Source organism: Pelobates fuscus, chromosome 3 (genome assembly GCF_036172605.1).
Source record: "Pelobates fuscus isolate aPelFus1 chromosome 3, aPelFus1.pri, whole genome shotgun sequence".
Lineage (NCBI taxonomy): Eukaryota > Metazoa > Chordata > Amphibia > Anura > Pelobatidae > Pelobates > Pelobates fuscus.
Window position 1 is genome coordinate 250,953,199 of NC_086319.1, and position 18,544 is coordinate 250,971,742.

The 18,544-nt window shown below is 39.6% G+C and overlaps 1 protein-coding gene across 1 annotated transcript in view; it reads left to right on the top strand.

The window, feature by feature from the left end:
- The first annotated feature begins 426 nt into the window (after nucleotides 1-426).
- LOC134601057 (NACHT, LRR and PYD domains-containing protein 14-like) overlaps nucleotides 427-18,544 on the top strand; it is a 55,130-nt gene continuing 37,012 nt past the window's right edge. Inside the window, exons 1-3 of the mRNA XM_063445474.1 lie at nucleotides 427-485; nucleotides 14,275-14,360; nucleotides 17,835-18,176. Coding sequence (XP_063301544.1) covers nucleotides 14,279-14,360; nucleotides 17,835-18,176 — 424 coding nt within the window. The 5' untranslated portion in view covers nucleotides 427-485; nucleotides 14,275-14,278. The remainder of the gene's footprint in view (nucleotides 486-14,274; nucleotides 14,361-17,834; nucleotides 18,177-18,544) is intronic.

Sequence of the window (18,544 nt, forward strand, 5' to 3'; positions counted from 1 at the left end):
GTACAGCGGACGTCCCTCTAGTGGTTATAATACTGACAGAGGTAGAGGTAGATTTAACCCTACAATGTAAATACTGCAGTTTCTAAAAATACGGAAATGTTTTTTATTTTGCAGGGTTAAAAAGAGAAGGACACTGCACCCAGACCACTTCATTGAGATGCAAATGAAGCACACTGAAGTGGTTAAAAAACATTTTTGGAATAAAAAAAAAATATATATATATATATCTTTGCATCATGCTAGCAACAACAATAATGACAATAATAATAATAATAATAATAAAGTTAATATGTACATGTTTTGCTTGAGAACCAGGAAACAGTCTAGAAAAAAAAAACATTACATGCCCTTTGCTACCTCTGTTTATTACAGTAACAAAGGTCTAATGTATCTATGTAAAGACTATGAAAAGTTACCTTTGCTCAGCTTCAGGTTTCTAGCAGGTTGATGAAGATGCAACAAGTGGAATAGCAGTGACAAAAAATGTAAGTACCTAATGGAAGAAGATTAATAATAATATTTTACACATTTTGGTTTTTTGCTACTTTATGTTTCAGCGAATAGAGATTTATAAACATTTCCCATTCTCTTCCTAGCATAGACCGTTATGTGAGAATTGAGAATGTAAACTGTATGGGGAGATTAATGGAATAAAATACATTTTAAAATACCATGCTTTCTGATACACAGACTGACATGTTTTTATTATATAAATTATTAGAAGGTATTGTATTACCCCGGGTAAATGTTGCACCCTAACCTAACATACACAAATCCTTCTTATAGTACACTTGGAAATGATATATCTCCTAGTAAAGGTGCAGGATTGGGACCCCCTTCTTAGAGCCCTATACTCTGTTTCTGTAAGTGATGTGTGTATGGGGTTGGAGAGTGTGTGAAAGTGATTGAGAGTTGTATGAGGAAGGCTGAGGTTGTCTGTGTGTGCTGGTTGAGAGTTGTATGGTGACTGAATTGTGAGCACATGGGGGGTATTTGAGTGTTTTCTGTGTGTGTGTATGTTCTCCCCACCTCCTGATATCTTCTCCTGTGGTCCAGTGGGGAGCTCCCTAACCTGCACTAGTAAAGGGTGCAGATCACTTTAAGGGTGTCCTTGTGGCTCCATTGCTATGAGTCATCTAGAAAGTGGTCTGTACCTGATATTGGAACATAACACAATGCTCTCTCTGTGAAGTTATGGAGCGCAGGGCTGTGTAAGGAGTTCTTTTGACCTTCCTGTCAGTTTGTGAAAGGCCCACTCACACACTTTCTTTCTATACCATCTGTACACACCCTATACACCGTCTATAACCTCTATAAACACCCTCTACTCCTTAAACACACACCATATCCCCTATACAGATAATTACCTCTGATACGCATACTATGCCTTATTTTAGTAACACACACTTTATACTCCCACTACATCCCGTATGCACATACCCCCTATACACACAGTACCTATGCACACATGTGCACTACAAAACCTAGACATTTATATAACACACTAGAGAGATACACAAACAATGGAAATCCTATACACACATACATACTGCAGCTCCTTGATACACACATTAACCATTAAAAACACGCACTATGCAGGTCCTATAAAACTCACAATTTCTACAGCCACTATATAAATATGCACACACAGTTTACAGCCCAGAAACACACACAGTCTAAAGCCCCCAGCCACACATAGTGTGGTGGAATCTCAGTAAAAATAAATTTACTAGGACAAGAGTGCCATGTGGCATATGTGTAAATGTTGGTGTATCAGTTACACATAGCTAAGATACAATCAACACTCTATTGAGCAAATGCAGGAATGCAGAAACTGAAAACACTTCCCCCTCCTCCATTGTTCTGGGTGAGCCATGTGGTCTAACAGGTGAGGGAAGTTAGGCTTTGTTCAGCTGATTGTGTAAAGAGTATATGTGGGTAGAGTTAACTATAGGAGGAGCTATATGTCTATATCATGCATTTACACAGTCAGTTCTGGGCTCAGTTCTTGTTGTATTTTGGTGACATAAGTCCCCCTGAGTCCCGATCGGTGATCCAATAAAGAATCTCTTCCTTCCTGAAGAAACCTGTGTCCATCTCTCTGTGCTTTGCTTCCGTCAGCTGTTTTAGACGGCAGACCCACTAGGGGTATACCGATTGTGCGGTAGGCCCAAAAGGGGTTTAAATCTGTGTATGGAATCTGCCCCCTCTGTCGGAGGGAAGGAGCGAAGGCGCACCGCTCAATCGAACGCTCTTTAGTAAGACCGTTTGATTTGGTTTGGAGTCAGGCGGGGTCCTGTGTAAATAGCCCTAGCCGGACACCGGTGTCTTGTCTAGACTAGCGTTCTAGGGTGTATATTACGTTCGCTAGGTCGGAGGGACCGGGAGACTAAGCGGCGTCTGTGTAAATTCGGTTCGCTAGCTCTCAACCTATCTTGGCTAAGTGGGAAGGCGTGTAAATTTGGAACCCACTAGATTTTTGATAGAGTAATAGACTAAGAGGCGTCTGTGTAAATTCGGTCCTCTAGTTCGCTATATGTGGTGCTTGGGCAGTGTGGCTAACCAAAACGGGTGTATATAGTTTTAGGTAGTCCATTCAAGGTACTGGCCAATAGTTTAGTTGGGATTGTAAATGTGTTAAAGATTGTTTAGTAAAGTGTATATCTTGTTAGATAGCGCGAGCTCTGCCGTCTAGCGAGAGTGTGAATAGTGTGTAACTGTATTATAGCGCACGGTACCATAACCATGTATAATAACTACTGATATTGTAAATAACTACTAATAACTGTTGTCTATGTTGTATGTTTAACACCATAACCACTACTAATTGAACTGTGACTTTAAATTGTACTCTAACCAATGCTAACCGTACTATAACTACTGTTTGTAAAGACGATGTTACTGGGGTATGTTATAGACGGGTAATTCAGATATAGGGAATTATAGCGTCGGTGACTGTATAGTTTCGCCAAAGAGCACAGTATTAGTTACTTAGTGACTGGTGTAACAGCTGTGTGTGTACGGGAATTCCCTGTATGTTTTGTTGTATGAGTTTGACCTAGTAACTGTGCCACATGGTGCTGTTGCCAGGGAAACAAATGTGACTGTTGTAGGTGTGTTTGTTGTGTTTCTTTGAATTAGTTGCTAAGTATGGCAGCGCCGGAATTTAAAGATTGTTGATCCCTTAGAATGTATGCTAAATAACTTTAAAAAGGGATATAATGTGTGTGATTTTGGGGACTACCTTATATAGTAGAGAATGACCAGTTTTTGACTGTTAACACAGTTTGTGTTACTAGATGGTTATCAAAACTGGTCTGTCCATCCCCAATGGAATCTGACCCATCTGACCATCCCTCAACTAAATTCTTTAGCAAAAACTGGTGCAGCTGGTATGTCCCCCTGTGCTCTAATTGTCTCTGGCTCTCAGATGCCTGTCCCCTCCTTTTTCTGTGCCTACCTACCCCCCCAACTGGTTCTTTGTATTCAGTTTTATTATTCTCAGTCAAAATTGTGAGGAGAATTCTTAATAACAGTAACTGAATCCACTGAAATCAGATAATTCTCAGCAATTACAAAACACCATAACCACTGAAAACGCCATAACCACTGAAAACACCATAACCACTGAAAACACCATAACTACTGAAAACACCATAACTACTGAAAACACCATAACCACTGAAAACACCATAACCACTGATAATACCATAACCACTGAAAACACCATAACCACTGATAATACCATAACCACTGATAATACCATAACCACTGAAAACACCCTAACCACTGATAATACCATAACCACTGAAAACACCATAACCACTGAAAACACCATAACTACTGAAAACACCATAACCACTGATAATACCATAACCACTGATAATACCATAACCACTGATAATACCATAATCACTGAAGACACCATAACCACTGACATAACACTATAATTACTGAGCCTTGTGTGCCTTTAGTAACAGTAAATTAGTTTTGAAATACAACTGGATGAAATGGTCAATGGTATAGGACGCTGGAATACACTTTAACCATTTTTGGTTACTGGTCAGGCTCCTCCTAGCCCTGTCCGAAACATTTTGTTAACCGAGTTACTGACCAGTAAAATTAATTTATCCATTTCCACCTACCTCACCACTCCCCGACCGGAACCTATGACTAAACAACCCTATCTAAGTCCCACCCTAACCTGACAAATGACCGGTGCCCTCCAACTTTGACATTTACAAATGCCACTGCAGCTTACCCCTGGTCCCCCACACATTGATATTAATGGTCAATTACAGTTGTCAGACCCTGTATTTGTTTATGTCCCGTTCACCATGACTGATATGTTTAATCGGAAGACCCATAATTCCTTTACGAAAGCAGACGAGTCACCTAGTGCTTTCTATGAGAGATTGCTGGAGTCATATAGATTATATACTCCTTTTAATCCAGAGGCCCCTGAGAACTCTCGAATGAACAACTCAGCATTTGTCAGCCAGACCCAAGGTGATATCAAAAGAAAATTGCTAAAGTTAAAGGGATTTGTAGGAATGTCCATATCACAGTTCAGGTGTATATGAACAGGGAGATTGAAACAAAGCAGGAGGAAGAACGTAAAATGAGGATGAAGGCAGATATGCTAGCTGTAGCTATCATAAGTGTAGAGAGACAGGGAAGGGAGGTGAATAGAGGAGTTGAGAATAGCCTGAGTAAGGGAGGAAGTAGGAATCACTGTGCGTATTGTAGAGAGGAAGGATATTGGAAAAGTGACTGCCCACAGAGGGAATATAAAGCAAGTTATAGATAAGACAAGAGAGAAGGTTACGAGATGGTTACAGAGGTGGCTATAGAGAAAGTCTTGGAGGGAATGACAGTAGTAACAGAGGAGGTGTTCAGGGAAGTAGATACTATTCCCCTACCTAGAGATTAAGGGATAGAGAAGATAGAGATTTTGTCGGTCTGGCTGACACTGTCATGGACGACTATTGATACCGACTGGGCTCCATCCCCCTTTAGCCGAGTGCAGCCTATGGTCGATGTATCAATAGAGGGAAAGAGGAGCTCTTTCATGATTGACACTGGTGCTGAGTACTCTGTGGTAACTAACCTAGTTGCTCCTCCTTCAGGAAGACTATAATTATGATAGGAGCTACTGGGAAAAGCGCTGCTAGACCAATTCTCAGGAGTCATACTTGTATTCTAGGAGGCCATTTTGTTAAGCACCAGTTCCTATATATGCTGGAGTGTCCAGTTCAGCTTCTAGGACGAGATCTATTATCAAAGCTTCAAGCCCAGATAACTTTTAAACCCAACGGATCAACGTCTCTGAAGTTTAATAGATCACCAGGCATAATATCAGTATCGGTGCAAAGGGAAGAAGAATGGCACTTCTACTCTATAATAACAAATACAGACCCTAAGAGTGATGAATCCTTATTTGACATTTCAAGAATATGGACAGAGAATAATCCTCCAGGACTTGCTCTCAATATTCCACCAATACACATTGAATCAAAGCTTGGAGCATATCCTGTTAGCCTTAGTTAGTACCATATATTATAGAGGGCTAAGGAAAATATACAAACCTATGTGGATAAGTGTGTAAAGTATGACATCCTAAAATTCTGTACCTCCCCTTGGAACACTCCATTATTACCTGTTCAGAAGTCGGGATCAGATGAGTATCATCCTGTACAAGATCTAAACGCAGTTTATAATGCAGTAGTCAATATACACCCAGTGGTACCCATCCCCTATAATCTGCTTGCTTTAATACCAGGTGGGGCAACCTACTATACCTTCCTAGACCTCAAAGATGCTTTTTTTTTTTTCTGGGGTACTGCTGAAAAATTATGTATGGGCATCCACCTTCCATACTTGGTAACTTAAGGGGGGATTTGAGTCAGTTGGGAGAAGGAATTACCCGGCAGCAGGTTGTAGAGTTGGGTAAAACTATGGAGGAGGTACAGAAATGGGTACAAGATAGATTACCTGTGAATATTTATCCACCTGTTCATTCTTACCATCCAGGGGATCAAGTGTGGATAAAAAAATGGAACACTGTTCCATTAGGTTCCAAGTGGAGAGGTCCCTATGTTGTTCTTTTATCTACCCCAACAGTTGTAAAGGTTGTAGAAGTGACTCAGTGGATTCATCACTCTAGGGTAAAAAAACCAGCGGCAGATTCCTGACAAGCTACCATAGATCCAGAGAATCCTTGCAAGATCCAGTTGAAGCGTGTGACCGAGTTGGATTAAAAGTGTTTTTTGCGAAGATAATATTGTTAAAAGGGAACATCAACAAAGATCTACAAGTGAGTGTTTTTGACGGCCATAATAAAGCCTGACCACTCACCCACGTATTATAGCCAGGGTGTCTCGAAGGGACCTCTGTGAAGAAGAGCAGAACTCCATTCCCTGCAGCCCTTACAGCCTGGAAGCTGAGGTGCCATCGCACGGACGAAGACTGAGGATGAAGACGTCGAAAGAAGTGCTTTTGATAATGTATATTTTTGTGTCTTTTTATATTCAGGAAGGTAGAGGTACCGACACTCCTAGCTGTGAGGTATGCATTAAGACTACAAGAACAGGTAACCATATTTCCCAGACCCTAATTTGGCATTCACAATATGAATGTAACGGAGATGTATCAAGATGTAGATACATAAATATAGAATATAGTGTGTGCCATTTAGGAGTAGGAGAACCTAAGTGCTTCAGTCCAGAGTATCAACCCCGTACAATTTGGTTGATTCTCAGGAATGGAGATCCTCAGGGGACCCTAATAAACAAAACGGTGTTAGAATCCGTACATTCTTCGGGTGTTCTGCTATTTGATGCATGCAAGGCGATATCAAGTGGTAGAAAGCCGTGGAATGTATGTGGGGATCTTAGATGGGAGAGAACATATGGGTCTAATGATAAATATATTTGTCCCAGTAGTAAAAATAAGTATGTGAGTCCGAGATGCCCAAATAGAGAATATAATTTTTGCCCATATTGGTCTTGTGTGGGGTGGGCAACTTGGGGACAGACAGCAGACAAGGATATGATTGTGACTAAGTTGTCTACCAATCCATACTGTAAGTCTATGGAATGCAATCCAATCCATATACTTATAAATAACCCCGACAAGTTCTTAGATAAATATGGTAATTTATTTGGGTTTCAAATATATGGGACGGGTTTAGATCCTGGGACAGTATTGTTTATAGGGATAGAGACTGATACGGTAACCTCCCAAACTCATCAGGTATTCCATTCGTTTTATGAAGAGATGAGTATAGATAATAAGATCCCCCATAACGCTAAAAACCTGTTCATAGATTTAGCTGAGAGTATTGCCGGTAGTCTTAATGTTACCAACTGCTATGTGTGTGGAGATACTAACATGGGAGACCAATGGCCTTGGGAAGCAAAGGAGGTAATGTCCGGTTCTGAGGCAGTTGACCAATTAATATCCTCACAAGCCGATTATCAGATGAGTGTTAGAGGTAAATCTGAGTGGAGATTAAAGACCTCCATCATAGGTTATGTTTGCATAGCAAGAAAAGGAATAATGTTTAACACATCTGTAGGAGAATTAACTTGTCTAGGGCAAAAAGCTTATGAGGATGATACAAAGAATACAACTTGGTGGTCGGCTTCAAATGTCTCAGAACCACCTAATCCGTTTGCAATTTATACCAATTTAAAGGATGTGTGGTTTGATTTATCCATCACATCTAACTGGAGAGCCCCAGCAAATTTGTACTGGATCTGTGGTAAGAAAGCCTATTCGGAGTTACCACAGGACTGGGAAGGGGCATGTGTGTTGGGTATGCTCAAACCATCCTTCTTCTTGTTGCCAATTGAAACAGGAGAGACCTTGGGAGTTAAAGTTTATGATGTGAATCATAAAAAGAAGCTAGCATCCTTGAATGGGAAGATAATGAGTGGCACTGGCTACCTTAGCGCGCTTCATTGCCAATAGGAAGGATGTAATATGTGAGGGAACTGGTTAACAGCCAAACTGTATGCCCATGAAGTGTTATTGTATTCTAATACAGGGATTCAAGCCTCATTCTACCATTAGGCAATTATGGATTCCTCTGTAAAGCACATAGCCTTCTTACCAGGTAAACCAGTTGGGCTGTTGATAAAGTCCTCCATTCACTTCCAGTGCAAATAGAAGGAGGTGTATGTGGAAAGTTCAATCTCAGCAACTGTTGTCTGCACATAGATGATGAAGGGCAGGCAGTGGCTGATCTCACAAGCCACATGGCTAAACTGACGCATGTACCGACTTAAGCCTGGAACGGGTACAATTCTAGTAGTTGGTTTGGAAGTAGGTACGAACAGCTTGGAGGGATCAAGACATTGGAAGGAGGAGTCATGTTGATTATAGTGTGTCTCTTTCTACCATGTTTGGTTCCATTGGTAATTAGGTCCATACAGAGTGTCATAGAGAGCACAACAGAAAGGAAACCAGCTGCGCATGTAATGGCTGTTTGCAAGTATGAACCCTTAGCCCAGAGAGAATATATTCAGAATGAGGAGTGCTGAAGGAATTTGTAATGATGCTAAGATGCTTACGAGGTCTGTTCTGATTCATGGCAACCTGAGGTGTAAGCAAACTATGGTTAAGTGATGCATCTGGAATTGTGAAATATCAGAAGCATCAAAAGGGGGGAATGTGGTGGAATCTCAGTAAAAATAAATTTACTAGGACAAGAGTGCCATGTGGCATATGTGTAAATGTTGGTGTATCAGTTACACATAGCTAAGATACAATCAACACTGTATTGAGCAAATGCAGGAATGCAGAAACTGAAAACACTTCCCCCTCCTCCATTGTTCTGGGTGAGCCATGTGGTCTAACAGGTGAGGGAAGTTAGGCTTTGTTCAGCTGATTGTGTAAAGAGTATATGTGGGTAGAGTTAACTATAGGAGGAGCTATATGTCTATATCATGCATTTACACAGTCAGTTCTGGGCTCAGATCTTGTTGTATTTTGGTGACATAAGTCCCTCTGAGTCCCGATCGGTGATCCAATAAAGAATCTCTTCCTTCCTGAAGAAACCTGTGTCCATCTCTCTGTGCTTTGCTTCCGTCAGTTTCTCCGGTATCAATAGTACACTACAAACAGATCCCTTTACACATACACTGCACCACAAACAGCCTCTTCTATACACATTTAATCACAGAAGCAGCCTCCAAACATATAAAAATACATTTTGCTCAATACCCTTTTCCAGCCCTGTCCCAGTTGCAGGCACCAGAGACAAGTCGCTAGGAAACAACACATGCATATCTTTAAATTTGTTTGTGCTGCACATAAACAAAAACGGGCATTTTCCCATCTAAAACCACTTTACCAGTGTTCTGCATGTGGGATGCCCTGGAGGAATTAAACTAACATCCTAATTTTGGGGTGGCATAACACTCCCCCCCTTTTGGTCCCTCCCTTCTTTTTGGGCGGCTCTGTCTTTAACTGCCTTTGAATTTGTGTCCCAGTTCAGCCCTGAGGGTCATACTATCTTCCAGTCATAATGATCATTGCAGCTTGATTGGGTTTATCCCACATCTACCACCAAAGAATGAGAGGAAATAGAAACCATTGTGAAGATTCCTCCTATATATATATATATATATATATATATATATATATATATATATATATATTTACAATATACACTCACAGACCAGAAGATGGGTTGAAGAGTGTTTGGACAAGATAGTATGCACTAGTTCAGATTACATTAACCTTTCAACCATCACCAGTAAATGATGGAAAATTGAGCAGGTACCCTATTTTCTATCTAAACTCTATCCAACAGCACGGAAAATGGTAGGGTGAGTAGGCTAGGCAGCAAGGCTTCCCACTTTCTTACCCTTCGACGTCCCAATCCTGGTTAAGGTGATAGTGAGACCATTGAGTAGGAGCTATAAACGTTGTTGTGATTTATTCAGCAGTTACATACCTGTTCCCTATTTAAATATACTGCAAAATATGAATTACATTAGTGAAGAATTAATTATGTTAACTAAATACCCACAACCCTTCGATTATCAGACAGCAAACGTATCTAATATATCAGTTGGATTATACTGGTTTGCATAACTATATGGATATATATTATCATTAAGGCTCTTAACATGATATTTGCTACTTTTACATATGACTTCACAGTAACAGCTGAGCAAAGTATACCAGTCAAATTCCAAATTGAACTCATCCAACCAGGTCTTTATGGGCCTTGCTTTGTGCACCGGGGCGCAGTCATAATGGTATTTAAAACATTTTATAGCTCTAGTTTTTATTAGCATTGTTATTGGGTCTAAAATCCCAGACTACCTGAACTTTGAACATATAAAGGTATTTTACAGCCCATGTTAGGTGTGGCCTAATGTAAGTATTATTGTGGTGGAGCTGTTGTGCACTCAGGTACACCAACAATATGGAGCTCCAAGAAAATAGGGGCAGTACAATGCAGGCCCAAAATGGGTAATCTCCCTAGTTGGGATGTATGGGCTCCAGTTTATTGATACTTTATGATACTACTACAAAAAAAAGACCTCCCCCATCATCTAATGATAAACATTAGTAAATATATTATTTAAAATCATACATATAAGATAATGAAGTAGTCCAAAAATGAGACATATTGCTGGGCAACAAATAGTATAACGCAGACTCATCTGGTCAAGATGAGAGACAATGAGAAAAAGGAAACCAAGAAACACCATGTCAAACTTCAAAATGAAAAGAATTCGCTTGGAGTCAACTTGGAATAAATCAGCAAACCCCAACATAGTAAAATATGAGAATAAGAATATCAGATATTCAATACAAAACTGAAAAGACAAACAGGGATAATCACTAAAGTAAGAGTGACTGGAATTTAAAGGAATTCAAAGAGAATATCAAAGTAATGCATATGTAGCTGAACTGGAATTCACTTGGTAAATAAAATCTAAATTCCTTACATTTCTCATTTAAGTAAATAAACCTGACAAAGACAAAGAATGAGCTAACATAGATTTTAAATCTACTTGACTCAACTATGACGTTACTACCGGGTGGAGTGGCGGTGCGGCTGCCCATAATGCTAAAATCAGGGGGAACAAGCTGAATGGGCCCATCGAGTTGCCCATCATGCACTTAGGGCCACCCGACAGTCATTGTTGATCAGTGGCCCAGTCAGGTACTGGGCGCAAGTGAGTACATTGCACTTCCCCCAGCCGCACATGAGAGTAAGAGAGGCGAGGACCAGAGAGAAGGGAGAGTCTGAACCTGACTCCTATCAGACCCAACCAGATGCTAATGGACCCGAGGGAAGTCCCTGCACCAAAAAGGTATGAAAGTAGAAGGGTGGCTAAAAATCTGTAAATTGTAATCTTTTTTTGTAAATGTCTATATGTGTGTATACGTGTGTATGTGTTATCTGTGCGTGTATGGGTTATCTGTGTGTATGTGTAATATGTGTGTGTATGTGTTAGCTGTGTTTGTCTGTGTGTGTATGTGTCATTTATGTATATGTGTTATATGTGTGTGCCTGTATGCCAGTGTGTGTACATGTGTGCATTTGTGTCTGTATGTGTACATCTGTATATCTGTGTGTTAGTGCGTATCTGTGTGTTTTAGTGTGTGTATGAGTCGGTGTGTATCTATGTGTGTATGAGTCAGTGTGTACATGCTTGTCAGTGTATGTGTCAATGTGTGTGTCTGTGTGTATTTCAGTGTGTATTTGCGGGGCAGTGTATGTACATACATCCCAACAATGAAACACCAACTCTACACACAAACACATTCAAACACAAGCACTAAACACAAGTGCATCACTGCTTTTAAATAGCAATAGTACATACAAACATACAACGGCATTCAAATGCCAACACTACACACAAATACATTCAAACACACAAAACATGCTTACATTTGTCACCAGTATTTTTTTTCTATTGCATTAATAAGTGTTTATTCATAAAGAAATTAATGCTCTTTATTGACAAATACTATTGTCTTTACATATGTTGAATTAACTAAAAAACTAGAGTGACAGGGTGAATGGCACTAAGGGGGAAGTAAGGGAGGAGAGAGGGGGGAGGTGGGGGAGGGTTTCAAGGTAGGTGGGGGCGCACATTTCTTTCCCGGGCGACTGTAGCTTTGGTTACACCACAGAGACCCAGATAGGACAGGCATTACTTTCCTAGTAGCACATGTAAGCAAATACTCAGGAACAGGGAAGGACTGGGAAAGAAATTCGACCTGGGCATTTTTGAGTCACAGTGGCCAACTGAGAAGGGGGCAGTGCCAGAGAGGGGGTGTTTTGTCATCACCAATGACAAGTACGCCCCCTCTCAAAGTGAGCAAGTTGTTTCAATGCTCTTGAAGGGTTCAATGTGTGTGTGTGTATGTGTGTATGTGAGGGGTGCAGTGTGTGTGTGTGTGTGTGAGGGGTGCAGTGTGTGTGAAGGCTGCAGTGTGTGTGAGGGGTGCAGTGTGTGTGTGTGAAAGTCGCAGTGTGTATGAAAGGCGCAATGTGTATGAATGGTGCAATGTGTGTATGAAAGGTGTAGTGTGTGTGCCTGTGTAAAGGGAGCAGTGTGTGAGTGCAATGTGAGTGTGGATGTAGGGTGCAGTGTGTGAAGGGTGTAGTTAGTGTGTGTGTTTGGTGTGCAGTGGGGGAAGTGTGTGTGTGTGTGTGTGTGAGGGGTGCAGTATGTGTGTGTGTCCGTGTGAAGAGTGCATTGTATGAGTGCAGTTTGTGTGTGTGTGTGTTTGTGTGTAAGGGCACAGTGTGTGAAGGGTGTATTTAGTGTCTCTATAGTGTGCAGTGGGGGGAGGAGTGCAGTTTGTATGTGAAAGGTGCAGTGTGTATTTGTGTCCGTGTGAAGAATGCATTGTGTGAGTGCAGTTTGTGTGTGTGTGTGTGTGTGTGTAAAGGGCGCAGTGTGTGAAGGGTGTATTAAGTGTCTGTTTGGTGTGCAGTGGGGAGGAGTGCAGTGTGTATGTGAAAGGTGCAGTGTGTGTGTGTCTATGTGAAGACTTCTGCGTGCGAGTGCAGTTTGTGTGTGTGTGTGAAGGGTGCAGAGTGTGAGGAGTGCAGTGTGTGTATGTGTGTTTGGTATGCAGGGGGGGAATTAGTGCAGTGTGTGTGTGAGGGGTGCAGTGTGAGGCTGTGTGTGAGAGGTGCGCATGTGTGTGTGTTTGAGGGATGCAGTGTGTGCATGAAAGGTGCAGTGTGTATGAGAGGTGCTGTGTGTATGAACGTGCTGTGTGTATGAAAGGTGCTGTGGCTATGTGTGTGAATGTGTGAAGGGTGCAGTGTGTGTGAAGGGTGCAGTGTGTGTGAAGGGTGCAGTGTGTTAGGAGTGAAGTGTGTGAAGGGTGTAGCTAGTATGTGTGTGTTTGGTGATCAGTGGGGGGAAGATGAAAGTAATACATAAATATGTTTGTTTTTTATTTAAAAAAAAATCTATATCTTATATCCCCCCTCCCTTCTTACCTTTTCCTCGGAGGGGGGGACATAGAGGTGAATCCCTTGGATTCCTGGTGATTGTAGTGGAGGTGAATCACTGGTGGTCGTAGTGGTGAGTTCACGGTCACAGGATTCCCCGGGTCCTCCTCTCCAGTCTCCCTCCCCAGCTGGCCGCATGTCAGTGCCTGTAGGCCGGTGAGGAAGTTCTTTGCACTAGGATACAAATACATAAATTTTACTTGAGATCAATTTACTTGATAAATCTGGACACCAGATTGTTGTGCTGATAACATTACAAACTAGGATTAGAATGGGAACAGGGTTTACTGCCAATAATACATAGGTCCCACTGGTATTAATTGTACCCTTATTACAGTGTAAATATGCATCACAAGTACATGTATTACAAAATGAAGACAATAAATATGATTAAAATGTATTTGAATCACACAAGTAATTGGTAATAGGGGAGATACATAACTAACAATATTAAAGCACTAGTGAAACTATCCACTTGATTAAATAGGTTATTTAAGATATATACTTTAAAACAAAAGTACTTTTCAGATAATTACATTGACATGATTGTCAATGTCAATTTTCGATGTTTTTTTACAAATATAACTAGTTTTTATACTTATTACTGTTTTTTTGCACTATTATATATTAATATATATATTGTATAATTTACAAACAAGAAACACACGCTTCATTAATTTCTACATTAGATAAATCTACATAATTCTGATTGAAAAGCATAATCATTTGTTTATACATTTGTTTGTACATTTTGGACATTTTCTTTTCAGGTAAATGGACCTTCAAATGGCTTCCATTCCAAATGTTTGTCGCCTGCTATTGAGAATCTACACATTAGGAAGTTTGGTGGTTTCAGGTAAAATATTTTAGTTTCTCCATGCTGCAAAACTATTAAACACATACCTTATATCTCCATTATAAGAATTATCCAAACATATTTATATGTCCATGATTATTATTTTATTACTATTACAACATATTAAACCAAAAAACTGCAAAACCAGTAATGGGAAGTTGAATGGATAAAGTGATTGCATTTGTTTTGACAATGGACATTTGACAATAGCACAACCTTATCCTTAAACAATGTTTTGCAATCAGCACAACATTACAGGACATTTCTGTATTTAAACACTAATTAAACAACAACACCTTCCTCAAACTCCACTTCCAAGTCTATTTGACATTGCTTTGTTATTTTCCCTCAGCAGTCTCTCTTAATGAAATTTCATATTCTGTGTCTGAGAGAGGCAAACCATTGTAGTTTCTGTCTATTGTAGTTTCTGTAGTTTTAGTCCTTTTGTACTACGAAGCATCCAAGTGGCATGTAAATATTCCTTCCTCCATCCTGTAAAACAGGGCTTGATCTGAGGACATACAACTAATACTAACACTAACATTAGATGCTGCGTTGAAATAATGGTATCAACTAGACATGTGCAATTTGTTTGGTTCCAAATGTAAATTCTGCCAAATTTAGGCAATTCGGACATTCGGATGCTTCCGAATGTCCAAACTGCTGAATTTCGGAAGTGCCGAGGTGCTTCAGATTTCTGAAAAGTGGCATAACAGGAAAAGGGAGGGAAAATCGTGGGAATGATGACAGGACTCTAACCCTAACCCTAACCCTACCCATAACCCCATACCCTACTCCTACCCCTAATCCTACCCTTAACCCATAACCCCACCTCTACCCATAACCTTACCCTTACACCTAACCTAACCTAACCCCTAACCTACCCCTACATGTGTAAGTGGTTCTGGTGGTTAGGGTTAGGGGTAGGGTTAGGATTAGGGGAAGGGGTAAGGTTAGGGGTGGTGGTGGTGGTAGGGGTAAGGTTAGGGGTACGGTTAGGAAATTGCCGTAGTCCAGATTTGCAGAAGTCTCGAACCGAATTGCGGAAGTCCCAAATTGCCAAAGTCCCAAATTTCGGAAGTGACGAACCAGATTTTTTGCCCATGTACATCCCTGGTTTAAACAAAGCCAACAAACTGATTCTGGTCTTCAAAATGGATTCACATTCATCTCAAATTAGTGTTGAACCTCCTATTCATTGCATCTGAACCTGATATTGGGTCAGTTGATATCATAGTAAATTTAGTCCTACTTTAAGGATATAAGCATAGGTGTGCGCAAGGTGTACCCACGTGCATGCTAATGCATGGCCAAATAATCCTGCATGTACCCTTTTTAGGTAACTCTCGAAGGGAACTTTTGCAAGAGTTTGGGTTATTTTTTTAGGTTTTCAAAGGTAAACATTATCACTACATATGTATATGTAGTTACCACTGGAGTAAACATTTACATTGTGTTTAATATTTTAATTGGTATTTTTTATTATTTTTATGGTAATTTTCTCTGGGTGCATACCCTAATGCAATGTGCTGCCATGTTTATGGAGATAACGCTATCATGTGAGGTTAGATGGGTTCACTTGTTGAGTTGAGTTATTAAATTTGTTCTAATTTGGTTCACTGACGTTCAGGGTTCATGTCCATTTCAACAAGATAGTGTTTTACAAATACTATTTCTGGTTAAAGAAATATATGGGTGGATTGGCGCTATTAGAGATGATGTAAAAAGGTAAACAGCAACAACCCCCAAGTGCCAAACAAATCACCCAAAGGCACTATACAAATACAACAAGTGATAAAAGACAAAACAGGAGGGGGGTGCTATATATATGAAACCACAGTAATATACTTATATCTGTACATAGGTAATTCTGTCAGAGATCTGCCGGATCGATCTAAGAAACAATAATGTACATAGCATAATACTGTTTAGCAAAATGGTAAATAGATATGGTCTGGTATTGGGTCACTTACGATCTCCAAAGCCTATTATAGCAGGCTTAGACTGTAACAGCTCCTCATAAAGTCATGCAGACTATGTGGTTCAGTATATTCAGCTCTTCGGATTTTCCCCGATCACACCAAAAGCTCCAATAGCCAAGTGGTTACGTATAAAGGGATTTATTGGATAAAATTTTTTTTTAACAAAGTAATATAAAAAGTAGTATAAAAATACAGGGCACTACGCGTTTCGACTTTCGTCTTCTTCAAAGGTGCATACAGTCCGAACGATTTCCATCTATTTAAATAGGTCCGGTGATGCCGGCATTCCCGGGCAAATTTCGGCATCACCGGACCTATTTAAAGAGATGGAAATCGTTCGGACTGTATGCACCTTTGAAGAAGACGAAAGTCGAAACGCGTAGTGCCCTGTATTTTTATACTACTTTTTATATTACTTTGTTAAATTGTTTTTTTATCCAATAAATCCCTTTATTCGTATCCACTTGGCTATTGGAGCTTTTGGTGTGATCGGGGAAAATCCGAAGAGCTGAATATACTGAACCACATAGTCTGCATGACTTTATGAGGAGCTGTTACAGTCTAAGCCTGCTATAATAGGCTTTGGAGATCGTGAATGACCCAATACCAGACCTTATCTATTTACCATTTTGCTAAACAGTATTATGCTATGTACATTATTGTTTCTTAGATCGATCCGGCAGATCTCTGACAGAATTACCTATGTACAGATATAAGTATATTACTGTGGTTTCATATATATAGCACCCCCCTCCTGTTTTGTCTTTTATCACAAGATAGTGTTTTAATACACAACATTCTTGTCACAAATAAATAAAAAGTAGGGTGGAAATTCTTAATTGTAGTATTTATTCTGACCTAAGGAGGGATTATGCACTGCCAGAGTTTGGGCCATTGGTTTGTTGTGCCTGTTTATAGGTCAGATATGAGATCGAACTCCAACTTGCAATCTCATGGAATAGAATCAAGGAATGAGAGTCAAAACATACAGGTGACAATATAAAATACACAGACTTACTGAAGTTAAGTTAACATGTATATTCAAATGGATACTCCTTTATTAATATGAATTTAGTTGCTTATTTAAAGAGATACAATCTATAGAACAGTTGTGTGTGGACTGTCTGCGTGAATGTGTTTAGATTATAATTCACAACCACCTTCAATGGTGGACAAATGTGCTGCATGTGCACGTTTTTGGTGGAAGAAAAAGCAAGCATATGAGAAAGGGAGAAAATGATGATGACCAATAATCTTTGTGGCCTTAGGCACCAACCCCTTTGTCACTGTATTGGGAAAAATGCTAATGCTAGCTTAATGACCCCTCTATTTTCAAAATGTAAAAATTAATTTAATAAAAATGTTCCAAAGTTTTTCTCTGAAAATAATATGTTGACTAGGATTAACATTTTTCTAGAGATTTAATTAGGATTATGTGCAGTATTTTATTGCTTGTTTATGTGTAATAATTTTCAGTATATTGTTTTTCAAGTTTGTATCTGTTCACCACCCACCGTGATATCTGGAATTGTGGAAGAAGATGTCCTCTTACCGTGTGCCATAAAATATGAAGATGAATTTGATCTGAAAAAACTTATTGTGAACTGGCAGACAGACAATTATACGGTTGTTCATAGTTTCTTTTATGGAGAAGATCATCCAGAATATCAGGGAATTATATTTCAAGGACGAACCCAGATGTTCCCACAAGAATTTCCCAAAGGAAATCTGTCTCTTTTATTAAAGAGATTAAAACTTTCTGATTCTGGAAAATATGTTTGTTATGTTTCTTTAAAAACTATACATGCATCATGGATGGATCTTTACATCACAGGTAATTCATAACTGAAGATTTCATAATGTAGAAAAACAGTTATAGGCCTTATTAGTAATTTGATATTGTTTATATTAATTCCCATGTTTTTATGTCATAGTTATTTTTTTAAATAAAATACAGATAGTAAATTTGCATATTCAATCAGAATTGTGTTAGATTCAGTTTGCACAAACTTACCTGTTGTAGCTCGACCAGCAGTCTTATTTTTAGGTGATGCAATGCACATTATTTCCTGATCAGGTTTGATCGTAACGCCAGAATGTGTGATAGAATAGTGAAAACCAATAAATGAGAAAGAAACAGGTTACAAATAGACAGAAAAATAATTTTATAATAAGACCAAAGTAATTTCAAATGTAACAAAA